This window comes from Dermacentor albipictus, chromosome 4, assembly GCF_038994185.2.
Source record: "Dermacentor albipictus isolate Rhodes 1998 colony chromosome 4, USDA_Dalb.pri_finalv2, whole genome shotgun sequence".
NCBI lineage: Eukaryota > Metazoa > Arthropoda > Arachnida > Ixodida > Ixodidae > Dermacentor > Dermacentor albipictus.
In genome coordinates this window covers 82,777,531-82,797,093 of record NC_091824.1, presented here as the reverse complement: position 1 = coordinate 82,797,093, position 19,563 = coordinate 82,777,531, and the positions used below count along the sequence as shown (strand labels likewise).

The 19,563-nt window shown below is 48.5% G+C and overlaps 1 protein-coding gene and 1 non-coding gene across 8 annotated transcripts in view; one reads left to right on the top strand and one right to left on the bottom strand.

Moving 5' to 3' along the window:
- Nucleotides 1–19,563, bottom strand: part of fra (neogenin protein frazzled) — a 353,324-nt gene that overhangs the window by 292,134 nt on the left and 41,627 nt on the right. For 6 of the 7 annotated variants that reach the window (XM_070537181.1, XM_070537184.1, XM_070537180.1 and 3 more), the window contains exon 2: nucleotides 12,228–12,357. The exons of the other annotated variant lie outside the window; for it this stretch is intronic. In XM_070537181.1, the coding sequence (XP_070393282.1) occupies nucleotides 12,228–12,321 (94 nt within the window). In that variant the 5' untranslated portion in view covers nucleotides 12,322–12,357. The remainder of the gene's footprint in view (nucleotides 1–12,227; nucleotides 12,358–19,563) is intronic. 7 annotated transcript variants of the gene reach the window in all.
- TRNAK-UUU (transfer RNA lysine (anticodon UUU)) lies at nucleotides 16,775–16,847 on the top strand. The gene has a single exon. It is a non-coding gene; the product is annotated as a tRNA-Lys (tRNA).

Here is a 19,563-nt window from a genome sequence, read left to right as displayed (position 1 = left end):
GGCATGAATTCGAAGGTAGCTGGCCCATGCCGTCGTCCAACTTATTTACGCTGAGATCGTTGATGAAGTGAAGAACTGCTTCTCATCGAGAACGAGGAAAAAGGGGTTTATTTACAGAAAATTAACTCAGTCTAACATGACTGTTTGAGAAAAATAGTATTAGTCCAACAGGACTGCATGAGAGAAGTGAACCAGTCTAACATGACTGCTCAAGAGAAGTGAACCAGTCCAACATGACTGCTCAAGAGAAGTGTGTCCAACAATCGCACAACCACAGTTTTTATACACTCGATCCGCTGGTCCTACGACGCTGCGGCTGTTCGTTTACACACCACCAACTCGCAGCTGCTCTGAAGACCAGTTTACAGACACAAAGGCACACACATTCCGAAGCCCAAGCGACGGCGTTGAAGGTGGTGCCGTTCCGGAAAATCGACGCCGCTCGAGGGACGCTCGTTGTTTTGCAACATGCGGAACCGTGAGAGCGCAAAAATAAGACGTTCCCGCGGTAGCTTCTTCAGGCGTGTCGGATCAGCTCCGCGTTGAGGAACTCTGGAATCATTGTCCCCACACCAAACTCGTCCCGTCACAATGCCGAAGCGGGCTGGAGGAAGGCGGCGGATTCCAGCGCAAAGGTCGCTTCTTTGAACGCCTCGCAGCTGCAGCGGCGGAGAGCGGGAGGTGCGCGTCTTGCACCCCTTGTCGTAATCGGGTGGCAAGGTGACAATCTTGTTGTGCAACCCGCCGTTCTTTACAAGAGACAGTGCCGCCACACTAGACATTGTCCATCCGTCTTACGTGATGGTAGAGCACTTCACCGGAGAAGTAGCATGGATAAAACAGGTTGTAGAAGAAAACAGCGTGTGTCTGCCCATGGCCAAAGTCAAAATCAGTGGACCATTCGGGGAGCTAGAGACTGAGGCTGCAGTTTCCAAATTTTTGTCACTGCAGTATCCCTACATCTTTTCGAATCGCTCGAATCAGTTACTGCGTGACAGAGGGCTCAAACTGGGAGAGGGCATAGTACAGGCATTGACCCGAGGCCAAGCTCGTAAGATCGCGGCGCTTTCGGCTGAAAATGCTCAAGCTCCTCCAGCGGAAGCAAAAAAGGGAATAACTTCAGTACCCGAATCCGAGCTAGGCCCGAGGGACAAAAGAACAGTTGAGGAGAGCCTGCCAGTTGACCAGCTCAATGAGAGCGTAGCACTAGAGTGTCAGAGTTCTAGCCTGCAGGAAGAGCAAGCAGACGCGCTCACAAGCGAGACAGGGTCGTTGTTATCACCGGCCTCAAAGAACTTTGATCAACTCTTACGCGTGGATAGAGAGTCACTGGCAGCTGAGCAAAAGAATGATGAGAGCTTAGCTAAATTACGTGACACAGCTAAAGAAGGCATTGCTAGGCGCAACGTAACGATACATGAGAGAGGAGGATTGTTGTATCGGCATTACAGAGATCGAAAGGGTAAGATTTTAGATCAGTTAGTCATACCTACTAAGTATAGGGAGGACCTTTTGAGTCTTTGTAATGGAAATGGGTGGTCCGGCCACCTAGGCATAAACAAATCAAAGGAAAGATTGCTTATGGAATACTACTGGCCTGGCTGTTTCAAAGATGTAGAAAACTTTGTAAGATCATGCGACGCCTGCCAGCGTTCTGGTAAACCAGGAGAGACTTGGAAAGCTCCACTGAAGGTAGTGCCCTTAATAACAGAGCCTTTCAGACGGCTTGTAATAGACACGGTAGGGCCTCTTCCAAAAACAAAATCAGGCTACAGGTACTTGTTTACCATGCTGTGTCCGGCTACCAAGTTTCCAGAAGCAATCCCTTTGAAAGAGCTCAGCTCCACTGAAGTAGTAGACGCGCTTTTGACAGTGTTTGCACGAGTTGGGTTTCCAGCCGAAATTCAGGCAGATCAAGGGTCAGTATTCACGAGCGCACTGACTTCCACATTCTTGCAAAAGTGCGGGGTAAAGTTAATACACAGTTCTGTCTATCACCCTCAGTCAAACAGTGTAGAGAGGTGGCATTCGGTGCTTAAGCGAGTTTTGCGTGCGCTCTGTTACGAGCACAAGGAGGACTGGGAGAACTGTCTGCCGGCAACTTTGTTTGCTTTGCGAACGGTTCCACATGAAGCGACAGGGTTCTCACCAGCAGAACTAGTGTATGGGAGGACACTCCGTTCTCCACTGAGAATGTTAAGAGAGATGTGGGAGGAAAGAGGGGAGAGTCCAACCGTGGTTGAATACGTGCTAAATTTACTGGAACGGCTAAGCGCAACCCAAGAACTAGTCGGAAAGAACATGGCACTAGCTCAAAAGAACGCCAAATTCTATTACGACAGGAATGCGAGGCTTCGTACGTTTAACGCCGGAGACCAGGTAATGATCCTCAAACCTTCAAGAAAGAACAAGCTTGAAGTTCACTGGGACGGGCCCGTTAAAGTGTTGCACAAACTTTCAGAAACTAACTATGCTTTGAGAATGCCCGGTCGCAGGAAGGAAGTGAGGATATATCACTGTAATTTGATGAAGCCGTATGTAGAGCGGAGCGGAGTCGTTAACTATACTGTCAAAGAGCCGGATGGCATCGGTACCAAGTTTAAGGAGGATAGGGCAACCTCCAACTCTGAAATCGGCCTAGAAGAAGTAGTAGAACACTCGGTAAGCTCGCATGCTCTAAGACCCGAGCAGCTAGATGAGCTAAAAGGGGTGTTAGGGGAATATCTCGACAGATTTAGCGATCGGCCGGGTAGAACCGAACTGATAACGCATGAAATTGAGCTGACCTCTGCCGAACCAGTAAGATCAAAACCTTACAGGGTGTCTCCAAGACAGAGAGAGATTATGGAGGCAGAGATACAGCGCATGCTAGAGTTGGGAGTTATTGAGCCCGCTGAGAGTGACTACACGTCACCGCTAATACTCGTAGAAACCCCTAACAAGGACCCTCGTCCGTGTGTTGACTACAGGAAGTTAAATGCGATCACTAGGGATCAGCTGTACCCGATACCCAACATTGAGGAACGAATTGAAAGAGTTAGCGCTGCTAAATACATTTCAACTATAGATCTCGTGCGGGGGTACTGGCAAGTTCCCCTTTCAGAAAGTGCCAGCCGCTATGCCGCATTCATCTCGCCTGTAGGCACTTTTCGCCCTCTCGCACTCAGCTTCGGGCTGAAGAACGCGCCGTTTAGCTTCTCTAAGTTAATGGATATTGTCCTAAAGGACTTGCAGGAGTTCGCCTTACCTTATCTTGATGATGTGGCCATTTTTTCGGACAGCTGGGAACAACACGTATCGCACCTCAAACAGGTGTTCTCACGGTTGAGGGAAGCCGGCTTAACGATGAAAGCGGAAAAGTGTAGGTTTGGTTGTTCGCAGGTTACTTATCTGGGCCATGTTGTTGGTCAGGGCATGAGACGGCCGGCTGAGCTGAAAATAGCTACGATTGGAGATTTTTCTCAGCCGCGCACGAAAACGGACGTTCGTTCATTTTTGGGACTTGTGGGGTACTATCAACGGTACATTCCGAATTACTCGCAATTGGCAAGTCCATTAACAGACGCCCTCCGAAAGGGAGCACCGAGTAACGTACTCTGGGATAAGGACAAAGAGAACGCTTTCCAAAGTTTGAAAACGCTATTGGTTTCTCGCCCTGTGCTTCGCGCGCCAGACTACACAAAGGAATTCATAGTTCAATGCGACGCAAGCGACAGAGGTATGGGCGTGGTACTTAGTCAGGTCGGCGACGATAACGAGGAGCATCCTATCCTCTACGCCAGCCGTAAACTAAATGTAAGAGAGGAAGCCTACAGCGCTTCAGAGAAGGAATGCGCTTGTTTGGTTTGGGCCGCCCAGAAGTTGTCGTGTTACTTGTACGGAGCGAAGTTCATCTTCGAGACCGACCACTGTCCTCTGACGTGGCTCAATCAAATGTCACACAAAAACGGCCGCTTGCTCCGATGGAGCCTCACTCTCCAAGAGTACAACTTCTCCGTTAGATATAAGAAGGGAAAGTTGCATAGCAATGCGGATGGTTTGAGCAGGCTAATTTGAATTCTGCGTTTGGGGGTCCCGCCTAAATTTTAGGGTTACTAGTGTTAATTTTATTAAGTGAAGAAGATCCCCTCTCTTTTGGCAGGATTCCCTCCTTGATTGCTGAATGTGTCAGCAGTAATTTGCTTCAGAAATTGGCATAGCGAAATGCAGCATTTTTTGTTTGCTTCTGCACTTATGTTGTTGTTGTTTTTTTGAAGCCTAGCGAGTTTAAAGTGAGAGCCAATGCACGTCATCTCGGCGCAGAGCCGTGTTGTGGGGTTCATTTTGCAGTTGCCTGTCCTTGTTGGATGTTTTGGGGCGGTGACATCAATGCACAGGTGGTCGCTGCGAGCCAAGACATCAATCCCCCCCCCCCCGGACCAGCAGCCGTTCTCTTCCTGCCTAGCGGTTCTCAGCGCTAGACAGTCGAGACTTTTCGGGCCATGGAGGCGCTGTCAAGAACGGCGAGTTGCGCAACAAGATTGCCACCTTGCCACCCGATTACGACAAGGGGTGCAAGACGCGCACCTCCCCGTCTCCGTCGCTGCAGCTGCGAGGCGTTCAAGGAAGCGACCGTTGCGCTGGAATCCGCCGCCTTCCTCCAGCCCCTTCGACATTGTGACGGGACGAATTCGGTGTGTGGACAATGATTCCAGAGTTCCTCAACGCGGGGCTGATTTGACACGCCTGGAGAAGCTACCGCGGGAAGACTTATTTTTGTGCTTCTCACGGTTCGGAGTGGCTCGGAACAATGAGCGACGCGCGATCGACAACGACAGTTTCCCGGAACGGCACCCCGTGCGGTTGCCTCCGTGTACGGAATGTGTGTGCCTTTGTGTCTGTAAACTGGTCTTCAGAGCAGCTGCGAGTTGGTGATGTGTAAACGAACAGCCGCCGCGTCGTAGGACCGGCGGATCGAGTGTATAAAAACTGTGGTTGTGCGAATGTTGGACACTTCTCTTGAGCAGTCATGTTAGACTGAGTCACTTCTCTCATGCAGTCCTGTTGGACTAATACTCTTTTTCTCAAGCAGTCATGTTAGACTGAGTTAATTTCTGTAAATAAACCCCTTTTTCCTCGTTCTCGATGAGAAGCAGTTCTTCACTTCATCAACGATCTCAGCGTAAATAAGTTGGACGACGGCATGGGCCAGCTACCTTCGAATTTATGCCGTACTCCAATCTTGGCAAAGGACCACGGACGAAGGGATTGAGCCCCCAATCCGGACACCGTCTTGCAACCGCGGCTTCGCGGTCTTTTTCTCTCCAGCCATTTGCCGCCACCCGCGACGCGTTGGTAATACTATTCACACCGCGTATATACGCGCGGCGGTATACCCTCTAAACGCGCGTCAGGCAGTGAAACACGCTATTCGCAACTTTCACGGCCTATAGGGGGCGCCACCTTAAATCCAACATGGCTGTCCGAGAGATTAAGAACTACAGCAGTCGGTGCTCTGCTGCGGTCGTCTTGCTCAGTGACATGTTGTTTCGCGTCGTCATGTTGAAATGTCTCTTCAATTTACACGCCCGCTGTCGTCAGCCTGCGTAATGGCTCATATTGGGCGAGCAGAACGCAGGATTCGAAGCCTGCTTGAAGGCGAGGAAGTTCTAAACACTGTTCATCTTGTGTGTTGCGGCATAAAAGCGTGCACGTCGACGTCCGTAACTGTTGAAGGCCTTTGCAAACAAACTTCGCGGCTCCGAAGCAAACCACATGAGCTGTGGTTTCAGTTTTGCCGCGACGCTGTTATTAAGAGAAGTGAGCGTGCTTTCTATTTGCTATTCTATTAATTTGACCTCTGTGAACGGGTACCATGAACTTTTATACGGTGTGGTGCTCTCTGCAAGTAGTTACGTAGACCGCTTGAATAAGCCGCCGTGCCCAGAAAAAAGAAAACCTTCCCGGTGTCGCGCGACTGAAGTCCTTTAGGTCGACGGCGTGAAAAGCAGCGTTTTGTGTGCGAAAATTTCTTGTCTAGTTATCCTTGCCTGTGTTCACATAGCTGAATGCTGAACACGAGAAGTAAACGAAAAGCCATATCTGACCGCTTTTGCGAGCTAATACGATAACTGTTCACCCTTGTAATTTGGTTATTGCGCTTTATGCGTGCTGTGCAAGCTACAGTCTTGCGGTAGTTTTACAGCCTGCGTGAGTTCTACCGCGTCTTGAGCGATACATAGCCAATATTTACCGGTCCGCGGCAATGCTCGCTTCATTCTTCCAGTTATCTTTATAAAATAATATGCACGCAGATCAGTTGACGGTTCGCTACGCGAACACTGCACAGTAGTTTAACGTTTGTTGGACTAGGATTTGTTACCTTACGAGCGCAGTCATGCGCACCTCTGCACACGTTTCAGCCGTGCATCGAAGTGGCAGACGAGGTACGAATTCCAGGTTCCTGTATACGCCTGCGTCACTTTGCTTCGATGCACAAATGAGAAACTCATCTCTCTCTTCCAACATGATGGAAAGTCAAGCGGGCGTTGCAGAGCACGAATGCATGAACGAGAACAAGAAATTTTGAAGCAGGTACAAGGCTTCACGGAGAATGTTTGCGCTCCAACGTAGCCACAAAGGCATGAGTTGCAAGAACGCAAGCATCAATCATCCTACAACACATTTGAGTTAAGATGGCACATTATTTCTTTCCCTGCACGTAATATAGAGCTATCCCTGCGTCTTTATGGAGGTGCGTGTATTCGCGATTTCAAGTGCTCGGTATCGTCACTCATCTGTCGTATTCCAAAAAAGTCCTCCGGCATGAAGTGCGCACTGCAAACCTTCATCGCTTCTGTGACAGCTTTGCCAATCCGCAGTTTCATAAGAAATTTCTTCATCATGGACGCAGCCCGTGGAATGAGTGAATGCTCACATCACCTACCGCATAACTACCGCTCGGCACCCATTGCGGCATGCAGCAAATGCGGTTACTTCTATGTTTGCTCATTCTGAGCATATTAAGTGTCCTTCAGGATATCACAGCAGCTTTGAACGCGTTAAAACATCAAGCAAAAGTGAAGGAAATGCGTACACAACAACAATACGCTACCCGAACGGGCGGCAGCCAGCGGCGGGTATAATCTTTCGATTGTTTCCAGCCGTCGCCGCACGAGGGCGCCACCGTACGTGAAAGTTGCGAATACTGCAGGCTCGCGACTTTTGTGAAACCCGCCGTCGATCTGCAAGAGGCAACGTTGCGGCACACCCCTTACGCGACTCCTCCTCGGCTTTCCCCTTCCTCCCTCTGTCCCATCCTTCTAGGGAGCGGGATCCCTTTGGCTCCCGCATCACACGCTCGGCAGAATCCCCGCAGCAGAAGTCGCGAGAGCATTTTTCTGTGCGCTCCTCTTAACTAAAGGGATGGCGCGGACCGCGCTGTCCAGAATGCGAGAGTTATCACGTGCTCCTCCCGCCTTGTTCACTGCATGCGCTCGTGCATTGCGGAAAAAAACAAAAACAAAGAAACGGCGAATTAAGGGACGGGCTACCAGCGCTAACTGTCCACGAGCCGAAGGGGCACAAGTTGCAAGACGTTTTCTAGAGTGAAAGAAGAACCTCGCTTCTTGCTTCTCTTGTGCTTTCTCCGAGAAGCTGCAGCCCATATGTAGTATGTGGGCGCAGCTCTGTTCCAGAGAACCTAATGGAGAAGCCCTTCCGGCCTTACATTTACACGTTCTAGCTCAGTTAAAAGCGTGCAGCGTTGCGTAATGTACATTTAGCGTCAGCTGATAGAGGAGTAAATTTACGAGCCCGAGCTCATAGCAGTACCTCGTGATAGTCGCTACAGACCACTGCAATGAAATGGCTTCACGGGCAAATGTGGATTCGGTCACTGCTGAACTATCTCAAAGCGGACAGAGGGATCGATCTGCGCCATCAATAACCACATCAAGAAAGCAAACTTCAGCGTATATCATGAAAGAAATAAAATGCATGGAGCACCTGGCTAGTCGGTGCACACTTTAAAAGGCAGGATAGATGCGACAAAGAAACGTGAAGAGGTGGCTTACTTCGCACTGGTTCATTCACCGCCACACAAGAAGCCATGGCCAAGTTGAGGCACGCGAAAACATTCGCAGGGCAATAAGACACAAGGGATTACAATAAAAGAGACCTTAAGATACTTTACTGTATATATGCTCTTATCATTGCTGCTCTGCATGTGTTCCTGGTTCTCGGTGCAATTATTAACCATCCCTACCTTCCCTACCTCCCCCCATTCTTTCTTTGAGGTGGGGGGAGAAGCAGCTTTCCAACTCCAAGCAGTCTGAGCAGCCTGCGTCAGCAAAGCGCGACATTCGTGCAGCCAGCCTTTTTCAGTAGTGCATCGTGTCCTACTCCGTCAGGCACCAGACGATCGCAGGCGGACGCCGCGTCACCCGGCCATTTTCGGGCTCGACAAAACGCCCCACAGCATCGCGAACAGTCGCGTGTTCATCGGTAGCCTTCACAGTGTTGCACGGTATTGTTAAGACACGAGCAGAAAGCAGTAAAGGGGGCAGCACTGGAGCTTCCACCCGGTGCCATATTCACGAGCCAGTCGAGCGCCGAAATGAGAGGCCGCCGAACGGACGACTGAACCGGGAACGCAGAGAAGCGCCATGTTTCTATCCCGCACTACGCACTGCTCTCTGTCGCCATCCCTGCGCCATCTCAGGATTTTCTTTTCTTCTTCCTTTTTTTTTTGCCTTCTAGACTTCAGTTAAGACTTCCATCTCACCGCGGCAGCGAGAGACAAGAGCAGTGTAAGCAGGCCCTCTTGGGTGTTGCAAGCTCGACAAAGATTTATTCAGGTTCCCCTTTGAGGCTTGCTACAGTTCTCCTCTACCATTGGTGTAAGGAAGTTATGATGCAAGACGGCGGGCGAAGTAGGAAAATAAAAAAAGGACAACCAAGTCAGCTCGAGCGTGAAACCACCTCTTATCTGTTCGGCTAGAATGGAGACTGTCTTAAGTGCACTATACAGCGACGAAAAAAAAAATAAGCGTTCAGAGGAGATAGCTAAGGGGATGGAAACACGGGAGCCCGAGGGCGACGGACGTCAACGGAAGAACCGGGTCCGTTTTGCAAGGACCCGAGTTAACTTAAACAAACCAAGAAAGCTAGATTCAAGCGCCTGGAGGACGCGTCGTTGCATGGGAGTGATAAGGGTGCCGTCAACTGGACGACACGAAGAGAAGGGTTCCGCGATATATATATATATATATATATATATATATATATATATATATATATATATATATATATATATATTATGGGTTACACACAATTGAATCCGCAAGTCTCTCAAACCTTTTTTTCTTTCTTTCAGCAATAAGAAACTTACCTTTTAAACGTGTGCCACATACATACTACTTCTATAGAAAACAACCGAACCAATAGAAACTTTCATATAAACCAATAAAAGGGTGAGGCAGTAAGAGTGATAGTATAAGACGAAGGAAAAAAAAAAGAGAGAGAGCACTCACTATACTGCGCCCCATACGAACAACGTATGGACCCGCCAAAAGCAGAGGGTCGGACCAGCAGAAACAGAAGAGATTTAAGTAAGAGAAAAAAAGAAAAAAGAAGACGGGCAGTAAAAGGAATAAATGCGTAAAAGAAGGCCAGCCCCCTCGGGCGCTTCCTATCTTGACTCCTTTGAGCCGAAGTCCTGGCAGCGAATCTCGAATGCTCAGGGCCTGTTTACATAAGTAGGAGAAAGAAGACGTGTCCCTCGAGCGAGAAAGAAAAAAGAAAAAAAGAACTCGGACTCTGCGGTGGCTGGAAGGATACTATGTGTACAAGGACGACGACGACGACGATTTCGCGATGGGTCTGAGCCACCCAGCGGGGACTCTTAACAAGTCTTTGGACGAGAAGAAAGAGAACGGGGAGGAGGAGCTTGTACTCGGGGGTTTCTTTTTCGCCGGTTCTGGTGCGTTTCTCGAGACGCTGTTGCGTCATGCATGCGCGAGAAAGGCCGGCAGACGCTGATGCTGCAGGAAAAGGAATGAGCGGTGCAACAGGGAGTGACAGTGTGTACCAGCCTTGGGGTTGGGCCTAGGAGGCTAATACGTCTTCTCCGTGCTGTTCAAAGTGGTGGGTCGGTTCGGGCGAGTCGGTTCGTACACCAACACGATTTCGCAAGGAACGGAACGAAACGTAAGGAAGGGAATGTCTAAACCAGCTTCCTGTGGAAATCGGTGCCCTTTACGCAACTCGACGATCCATTAAGGCGCGTTTCACCATCAACGGTGCCTGCAATATTCGTGATTTTGTTTTACATAAAAGTTTATTCTCTCCCTTTCTTGATTATTTTTTACAGTCACTCCAGCTCTTCTTCTTCTTCGGTCTCTCTCTCTCTCTCTCTAGACTCATTGCTAAGGATATAGTCTCATACCTTTATGAAGACATTCGTGCGTACGTTCTCGACCTTATCCATTGCCACAAGAAATGGAGAATCGCAAGTGAGCAGAGACAGACGATTTACAGAGCCGTAGATAAACGTTGGAAGCTCCACTCTCCTCGCGAATCCACATTACCTGAGACTTCCTGCCTGAACTATCAGGCTATCTCCAGAACTGCAAGGCTATAGGGTGAATTAAGCAAATGCATCTGGTGATGCGTCTTCCCACCACCGGAGCATTTGCTCTGACCAAAGTGCCCAGACGTAAGGGCCATCCTCGCCCGAGTCCACCCGTGAGACAACGTATAAGCAGGAGGCTTTCCAGCGCTTACGGTGCAGGTTCTTGTGATTTCACGTAGTCGAGAGTACTAGATACTCGTTGAGGGGAAGTTTAATTACCACCTCCCGCTCGAGAAAACAATTACTGAATTGAGATAGTTACGTATTTCTCAGATTGCTATATCATTGAACAAATCAACGTTATTCTTTCTCAGAGACTGGAAATTCAATACATGAATAAAGCAATATAAAAATAAAGTTACGAAAGAGTTATCTTTACGTTCTCAGTTAACTTATAACTAAAATTTGCTATTGTTTCATCTCAGATTTTTTTTGTCCTTTTTGATTTGATCCTTATATTTATGGGGTATTATCAGCACTTTTTCTTGCAGTGTACTATGTGAAGCCTAAGAAACCATACTGTAGTAGAGTAACTTGAATCACTTATCCGCACGTTTTGTTTTTGCTGCTTTTCTAGCGTTTCTTCGAGATGCACTTATATCTTGTCACTGCTCACTGTTTGCCAATACCTCTCGCAGAATAATGGTTGTTTTAACTGTGTCTGCTACTGCGTCCCTCTGATGCTGCGTCCTTCTGAGGGTGGCGTGGTGAGCTACTACCCTTTCTTTTACCATGCCACCTGAGACAATTTGTTGTAAGTTTTTAAAAAGTTTCTTAAATAAAGAAATGGATTATGAATCAACGAATAACGTCCTTTCAAAACTTTGCCGCATTTTATCCCCACCACAAAGAACTGCTTGACGCGGGAAACGGAGTTACACAGAGGAAAGCAAATGAACGGCATTTTGCAATCATGTATGTCGATGGCAAAAAACGCCTGCCCTCTGCCCTGCTCTACTTACAGCTCGTAACGTGTTCAGGTCAAACGCGAGTCATCGGTCTCATGAAATGGAACACAAGTCATCCACCCGAAAGCATACCATGGTGCTACAAAGGAAATCTATACGGACTCCTCTGAAGGAGGAACACTCATGACTGCCCCATCGAAAAAGAAAACCACTATTTCCCACATCCAATAAGCGCCTACAAACACATGGGGAGATCCGTACAAAAATCTGTATGTTCGTGTATATTACATGAGGCGCATGTCAAGCCCGTATACGTGAACAAAGCCCGCATGGAGATACAAAGTAGTTGTTTCTTTAAATGAGATTTTCATATGTTCATATATTGTATATGTGAATTACAGTGCATATGCTTTTCTTTTTATTTTACCTTGTTTTTTTTACAATAGGGTGTCACACATCCTATATGAAAACATGTGGGTTGTTATAGAGGATCCCCATACGGTGTTATTGAACATCGGCATATCCATATCGGCATACGAGTTTCCTCGACGAGGTGAGGAACCTTCCACTTTCCGAATTTCCACAGGACTTACGTATTTTCTCGCGGAATCTGTAAGTCCTTTACGAGCAGTATAACAGAGAATTCGCCCATACGCGCTGAAAATATCTTGTTTCTTTTTTTTCCCGCATGAAGGTTGCGCACATACCGAAAGGTTGACGGCAGCCGTGTATCGAGGCGCTTCTTTGCATTCGGCAGGCCGCTCTCCTCTGTCGCGGAAAGCGGCGATGCGCGTAGTACATAACACACTTCCAGAAGCATAGGCGGACGCCGCTTACCTGCAAAGAAAAGAAAAGAAACGTTCGTTTCAGAGAGACGATCAAGTAGCACCTCAAGTATACACTAGTATTTATTTATTTATTTATTTATTTATTTAGCCACAATCTTCGGCCATGGATTGGCAAAACAAAGCATTCAGCAAAATAGCAGTGCAATGCAGAGCAACGCAAGAAAAGCCTTCCGCCCCATCTCCGCGTGCGGAGATTGTTCGGTCCTCACCTGCGGCAAGTTATGCTAGCGACCGTTTTTATTGACCTTAACCTCATCATTTATACTTTCCTATAAACATAACAACTAACTTTTCGTATCTCTCATGTGGCTTCATTGTCTGTCATTTCGCATGACTGAAGCAATCGAGGGGCATTCACTCTGCGTTTATTAAAGGTGCTTTATAGTCGCGCAAAGCGATTCATTCCCTTCAAGGAGCTTATTCTGCCGAAATCAAAAGGGCATCATCATCATCATAATCATCATCATCAGAATCATTAGCTGATTTTTTTACGCTTACTGCAGGACGAAGAAGACAACTTCCCGCAATACCAAATTTACCCTTGTACTGAGTCACCCGACTCCATATGGCCTACGGCTGCAAATTTCTACCATTCCGCCACACGACTTCGTTCTCTGCCACCCACGACTGCGATTTCCCTGGTGCTGGCACCCATTCGGGAACTCAAACGGACCACGTCTTATCTGCACCACACATTACATGGCATGCCCAGCTTCATTGCTTCCTCTTGGTATCAAGCACATATTATCGGCCACCCCCGTTTTAATAAATCTATATAATCAACACCACTGTCTACCTGTCTCTTAGCATTACGACGATCATTTTTCTTTCGCTCCTTCGCTCGCTGCGTGGTCCACATAAGCAAACGGACGTACGCTCGCACGATTCTCGATATCGAAACACACGCTGGAATGCGCAACCCAGTGCGGCGTAGGCACGGCTTCACAAGACGGAGCGGCTGCAACCTCTCTATACGACAGCGATTCATCGCGTATATACGCCGCTCTATCACATATAGTCATCGACGCGCGCCGTTATCAACGGGGGGCGGGGCAGTCATGAATACGACTGGTATACACGTTGCTCGCACTCTTTCGCCGGGGCTCGCGCCACTGCCTCGCACAATGCTCTTTCTTGGTGGGCGTGCCCCCCTCCTCATCCGCTGGGAACAGCGGCGCATCTACGACGCGAGACGCGCATCTAAAACGCCACGCTTCGCAACCGAGACCGCCGCTATAGCTGCCCATGTATATGAGGCACATGCACACAGCCCACGAAGCCCCCGATGCGCCGCGTCGTATGCGACGGGAACAGTGCGCGCCGCACACACAAGAGGCTCACACGCAGTCAGTCAGCGGTGGTGATCGTATCGGAGGCGGAGCTCGCCGTTGTCTCGAGCGCGCGCCTGCAATAGGCCGAAAACTGGTTCAGCGCGTATGCAAGCGCTGTAAGTACAGGCGCGCGTATATACGTGCACGTGTATACACCTTCCGTCTCGCGAGCGCCTTGTATAGTGCGCCCGTGTGCCGTGCACAACTGCGATAGAGCGCCACGGAGGAAGTCGCGAGGCGCGCGCGTACAGCCCCCACCGTGAAGGCATAACTAAACGTGTATACATACTTCAACGGCGACGAGCGCTCTCGGCTTATAAGCCCGATGTGTATCACGCTCGAGAAAGGCTGTCTTTTCATACCACGCGCTCATCTGGGTTTCGATCGCCACCGTGGCTCACAGTCGTCTCATTAAAAGAAGCTCGCACAAGAATCCGAGTCCTACAGTATATGTGAACCCTGGCCCGCTGTACCGAGCGACGTTTGTAATACTAGAAAGCTTCAGAACTCAACACGCGGCACAAACAAAGCACCAGTTGCAGCGTCCACGACCGAGCTTTCTTCCAAGTGAAATGCGAACGGGAAGAAGCGAAGCTGAACTTCTCTTACGCCTGGTTACTTAACTGTAAGTTTCAATGAGCGAACTTAGACGTAACGGTACGCTGTAAGGGCCCCCTTCGTCAACAAAACGAAGCGATTGTCAGCAGTGTCGCGCACACGTACCGGTGAGCGTGGCCCTAGAAAGTGCAGCAGAAACTTGATGTGGGCGAGTTGGTTTAACATACTTGAAAAGAAAAGAATAGCGCCTGTCCGTCGTCCATGTTCTCATCTTAGTCCGCGTCTTTGTAGCGCTCATTTCGTTTCCCTATAAAGTGATCCGTTTCCTCGCGATCGCGCGTTTTCACAGCGAGACCCCAAGTATCCGAAACACGCTTCGCAAATTCGATCCAAAGAGGTCGCGAAGCTTCGGGCGAAAAGCGGTTCAGTACAAACTGTTACCGACATCAGCAAGGGTGGTTATCGGAGCAGCGATTGAAGCGCGACAATGTTTGGAGGACAATGTTTCAACAAGCATTGGGAAGGAAAAAAAAGCGTTTTTTAATTCAAGCGAGACACAGTTAGATTCATTAAACTAAAATAAAATTCCGCGTCAATTTTATGTATTCGTGACGAGTTAAGAAAGCACAAGTTTATGTAACTTTATTATTATTCATAAATACATTTCTTTTCAGCGCCAATCGTTACACGGGGCGTTGACGCCGCTGTCACTCGCAATGCAATGCCTCTTGAAATGTGTAGAAAGGCGCGCTCGTAAAGTTCACCTGTTTAAATACGCCCCTCTCACACGTTGTGATTTTTTGCTTGTCGAAGTTTGTCTGAATTTGTTGACGCAGGTAGCTTCATCGCTTCTTAACCTGTTCAGTCAAAAGTAGTGAGTTACGACCGCCAGATAATTGTGTAGCTGTTTTCATGCGACTGCGCTGGCCGACAGTGTTACGGTTGGCATCTGGCACTCTATGCAAAAAGTATTTTCGCCCACCATGCCTCGTCCACCATGCCTCGTCGAAACGAAGTGCGACTTCCTAATTCACCATGGTCATCTCGAGTGTCTGGCGGTCTGGCGGAAGCCCCGCATTGTTTACAGGCCTGTTTTGTGTGTGTGTGCGACTTTAGAGGGACCCTTTCCTCGAGCTGTCAAACTCTACAGGAGAACTTCCACGAACCAGCAACGCGCAAAAGAGAAGGACAAGCGCCTACAATTCCCGGAGGCTTGGTATAACCGGAGACGTGTTATAACCGGGGGCTTGGTATAACCGGATGCGGGGCCCTCTTTCCGCGAATTAGACTCTGTGTCTGTCACGTGACGTCGACGGAAGCAAGATCCCTCCCACGATTGTAGATAGTCTATTTAAGGGGCTCCGAAATGTACCTTTTTGACACTTCATTCTCTTCTCTTCATCTTTCACCAACCTTTGAATAAACCATGAAAGTTTCGCACTAGAATTCATCTCGTCCTTGCTTGGTCGCCATGGTCTACCGGATGCCTGCAGCCCGCTGACAACGCCACGCTACCCAATAGTAACGCCGGTCGAGCTTCGGTTGTCAGGCGTCGCTACAACTCGGCAGCAGTACGATACGCTAACCTGGAGTACGCAACAACGGGCTTGGCATCCGACGATAGGATCAGCACTCTACACCCAACACTTTCGTCGGCCTCCAAAGAAAGTATGTTCTGTGCAGGGGTGCGATTTCGACAACCGTACGGCTGGCTTTTTCCTGCATCGCTTTCCTCGCTGAAAGCTCAAAACGCCCATCAAGTCGAATGGTATGGGGCATTTGAATATATAGCTTTAAAGGCAGGCCAACAAAACAAATTTCGCGCCTTCGAAAATAAAATGACGTCACTTCTGTTTTTAACGGATGCGGCGTCACATTATTTTTTTTTTTCACCGGAAGTGTTCCCTCCACATACAGATGAACCCATACAGATACGCCGATGAACCACCATGTTTTGAACGTATGGGCTCCTATGGAAGCTTCGCTACCAGGTATGTTTACCTTGCGCTTCGTGGGACAGAAAGACAGTCTGCTGATCTTCAATGTCAGCGCCACTCGCCCCTCATTCGTAGCGATCTACTATGGGCAGACAGTCAAGGTTGGCCGTGCAACGAGCAAATCAACGTTTTAAAGGGCGACACGACGTCGGCAGAGAATTCGCCGCCACCCCGCCAGACAACACGAATGTCTTGCTCGCAGAACACTCGTCGAACGAGGGGGTGCAAGTATATATCAAGAGGCCACCGGCGAATGCTGATAAGGCTCGCGGGAATCCCCGTTCAACGCGAAGGAAAGAAGCTATAGGAGCAAGCACGAACAGCAGCATACAATATCGCAGCCGAGATAGCATGGCACAACATGCGTGAAGCGCGATGAAGATACAAAACGGGGAGGCATGCGCGTCGGCCCTGAACAACAGCTGCGGGCGCTCGCGGTGTGACGGAACGGCAGAGCGCAAATGCCATCGCGGTGAGGCCACTTGCATCAGTCGTGCTTCAAGGAGCAGCACGAACGGCTGCCCGGGTAGCTCAGTCGGTAGAGCGTTAGGCTTTTAACCTAACGGTCCAGGGTTCGAGCCCCTGCTCGGGCGAGCATGCTTTTTGTTCCTTTCTTTTTATTCTTTTAAATTCGCCTAATGACTATTTCAATGACGAAGCGGAGTACAATTTCAATGCCAGTTAATGCTATTGTTCAGCCGTGTATTATTATTTTTTTGTTCACTTTAACTTCACAGCGACTGAAACATTAAACGCTCGTCTCGAGTACGGTCCGTCTCCTGCATGTCCTGCTGCAGTTTCATGTTTGCGGCAATACATAGTTACACGTTGTGAACGCTCACAAGTAAGTAGCATACGCTAATACACGACAGACAACAAAAGAACCAGACGGCATTCTGACTACGTGCGAATGTCCCACTTTACTCGCGGATAATGTTTGTTTGTATCAAGAAGATGTACAGTGCTAAGCCGCACCATTATTAATATAATGCCCTCACCCCATTACTCGCTGTACACCTTGGGGCTTGTTTCTTAGAACACGGAAGGGATAATCCTTGGCAAAGCGTACACTCTAAGAACAAGTACACACCCTTTGGTGCGTATCTGGACCGTCAGACAACGATAACCGTGCATCTATATTGGGTGCACTTCCTTTCTTTTAACGCTGCGCACCCGGCATGACACAGCATTCTTGACAGGAAGGATACAGCGGGCGAAGAGTTTTCAAGAAAAAGGAAACGCAAGCGAGATGAATATTACTGTGCTGGGACGAAAATAGGGCCCCAAAACGGTGTAATCTGTTTTTAAAGCGTATACACAGGGTATTTCGGCGAGCACATTCCTTTTTTTTTTTTTAGTTGCCTGTGACAGGTAGCACAATTTTAGCCCATGAGCTAGTCTACTCCAAAATGAAGACATTACTTGCACAAATAAATCAAATGCAGAATTGAGTAATTAACAAAGACTCCCTAATTAAGTTTGAACTAATTACCTTATGGCAGATATATCAATTTACAAATTCTAGCGGGTAAGACTGCAAAGCATATCCACTTGAAAAGAATTGTGTGGGTGACACCGTTTACGGACTATGCGCCGTCAAACTTGCGGTAAAAATGCACTGTCGTTCCACTTACTTAACAAAACGACGTTTACGCATTCAAGCACAAAAGTAACTGGAACGACATTTCAATTATCCCCGAAGGTCGGGAATCAAACATCTCTAAACCGGTGTCATCCTGAGTATTCGTTCCGAGTGGATTTATCACCTTGCGAACGCCCCGGCTAGAACTTGTAAATAACAATATGTGCTGTAAGGCAACTAGTTAAAAAACTAAATTAGTGTTTTGCTAATTAGTCGGTTTATTCATTTCAATCTTTTGCGCAAGTAATGTCCGCTTCTTCGAGTAAGCCAGCTCATGAACTATACTTGTGCTACCAGCCACAGACAGCTCTTTAAAAAAAGTTTTGAAAGTGTTCGCTGAAAACACCCGGTATATTTCAATCTTTATTTGCCAGTGCAAGCGTGTTCAGCAATAAAATATAATTTAAATAAATAGATTCTGGGGTCATTACGCGCCAGAACCACGATCTGATTATGTAGCACGCCGTTGTAGGGGAGGCGGGACCCGCATTAATTTTTGACCACCTGGATTGCTTTAACGTGCACCCAATGCACGGTACACGAGCGTTCTTGGATTTCACCTCCATCGAAATGCGGCAGCCGCGGTCGGATAGCGAACCCGCAACCTTGTGCTTAGCAGCGCAACACCATATCCACAAAGCCGCCACGCGGGTAAAATTTGAGCTAGGACTACTAGGGTTCACGATGGATAAAACAGCGCAATTAACGTAACATGACCCGCCGTGGTTGCTCAGTAGTTATGGTGTTGGGCTGCTGGGTTGCTGGGTTGCTGGGCTGTTGGGTCGCGGGATCGAATCCCGGCCACGGCAGCCGCATTTCGATGGGGTTAAAATGCGAAAACACCCGTGTGCTTAGATTTAGGTGCACGTTAAAGAACCCCAGGTGGTCGAAATTTCCGGAGTCCTCCACTACGGCGTGCCTCATATTTAGAAAGTGGTTTTGGCACGTAAAACCCCATAAAAAAAAACAACAAAACGGAACATGGAAAAAGACAACAAGGCGTACCTTGTTCTATCTTCTGATCTCTCTCTCTCTCTCTCTCTCTCTCTCTCTCTCTCTCTCTCTCTCTTTCTCTGCAGTGTTTTTCTAATACAAATGTTGTTTCCCTACTGGCAAGCTTTCTTTGCATATTTTCTCCAAAGGAAAACAAAAAGAACGTAAAAGCAAATTAGAAGATAATAAAAAAAAGAATCAGAGAAAGGGGGTCTAACAGTGTTGCTCTAAACCCAACACGAGGCAGTCCCTACAGAAAGCGTCAACACTGGCGGGTGTCGCATAACTCGGGTCGCAAAAGGGGGCAGGACCGTCGGCACCGACGTTGCCCCGCTTAAGAGCGATTCCTGTCGCTGTCACACGCTGAGACTGGTCTCTAAATAAGGCGGCCAGTGGAAGAAGAGGCGACGACGCCGAGCACTCGCGCCTCCTTCACCCTCGATTGACTGCCTGCTTCGCGTCCAAATATGGCGCTGCCCGAAAGGGGTGTACACGCACACACACCGCCACGAATACGAGCAAACACACTCACACAGATCCAAAGGCAATGTTGCGAGAAACGGATCAGAAAAAAAAGCCAAGAAAAGACAGATGACTTCCGGCGGCGCCCGAAAGGAGCCACCGCGAGCAAACAAGGTGGGTGCGGAAAGAAAAAAATTAAGGTAGAACGCCTC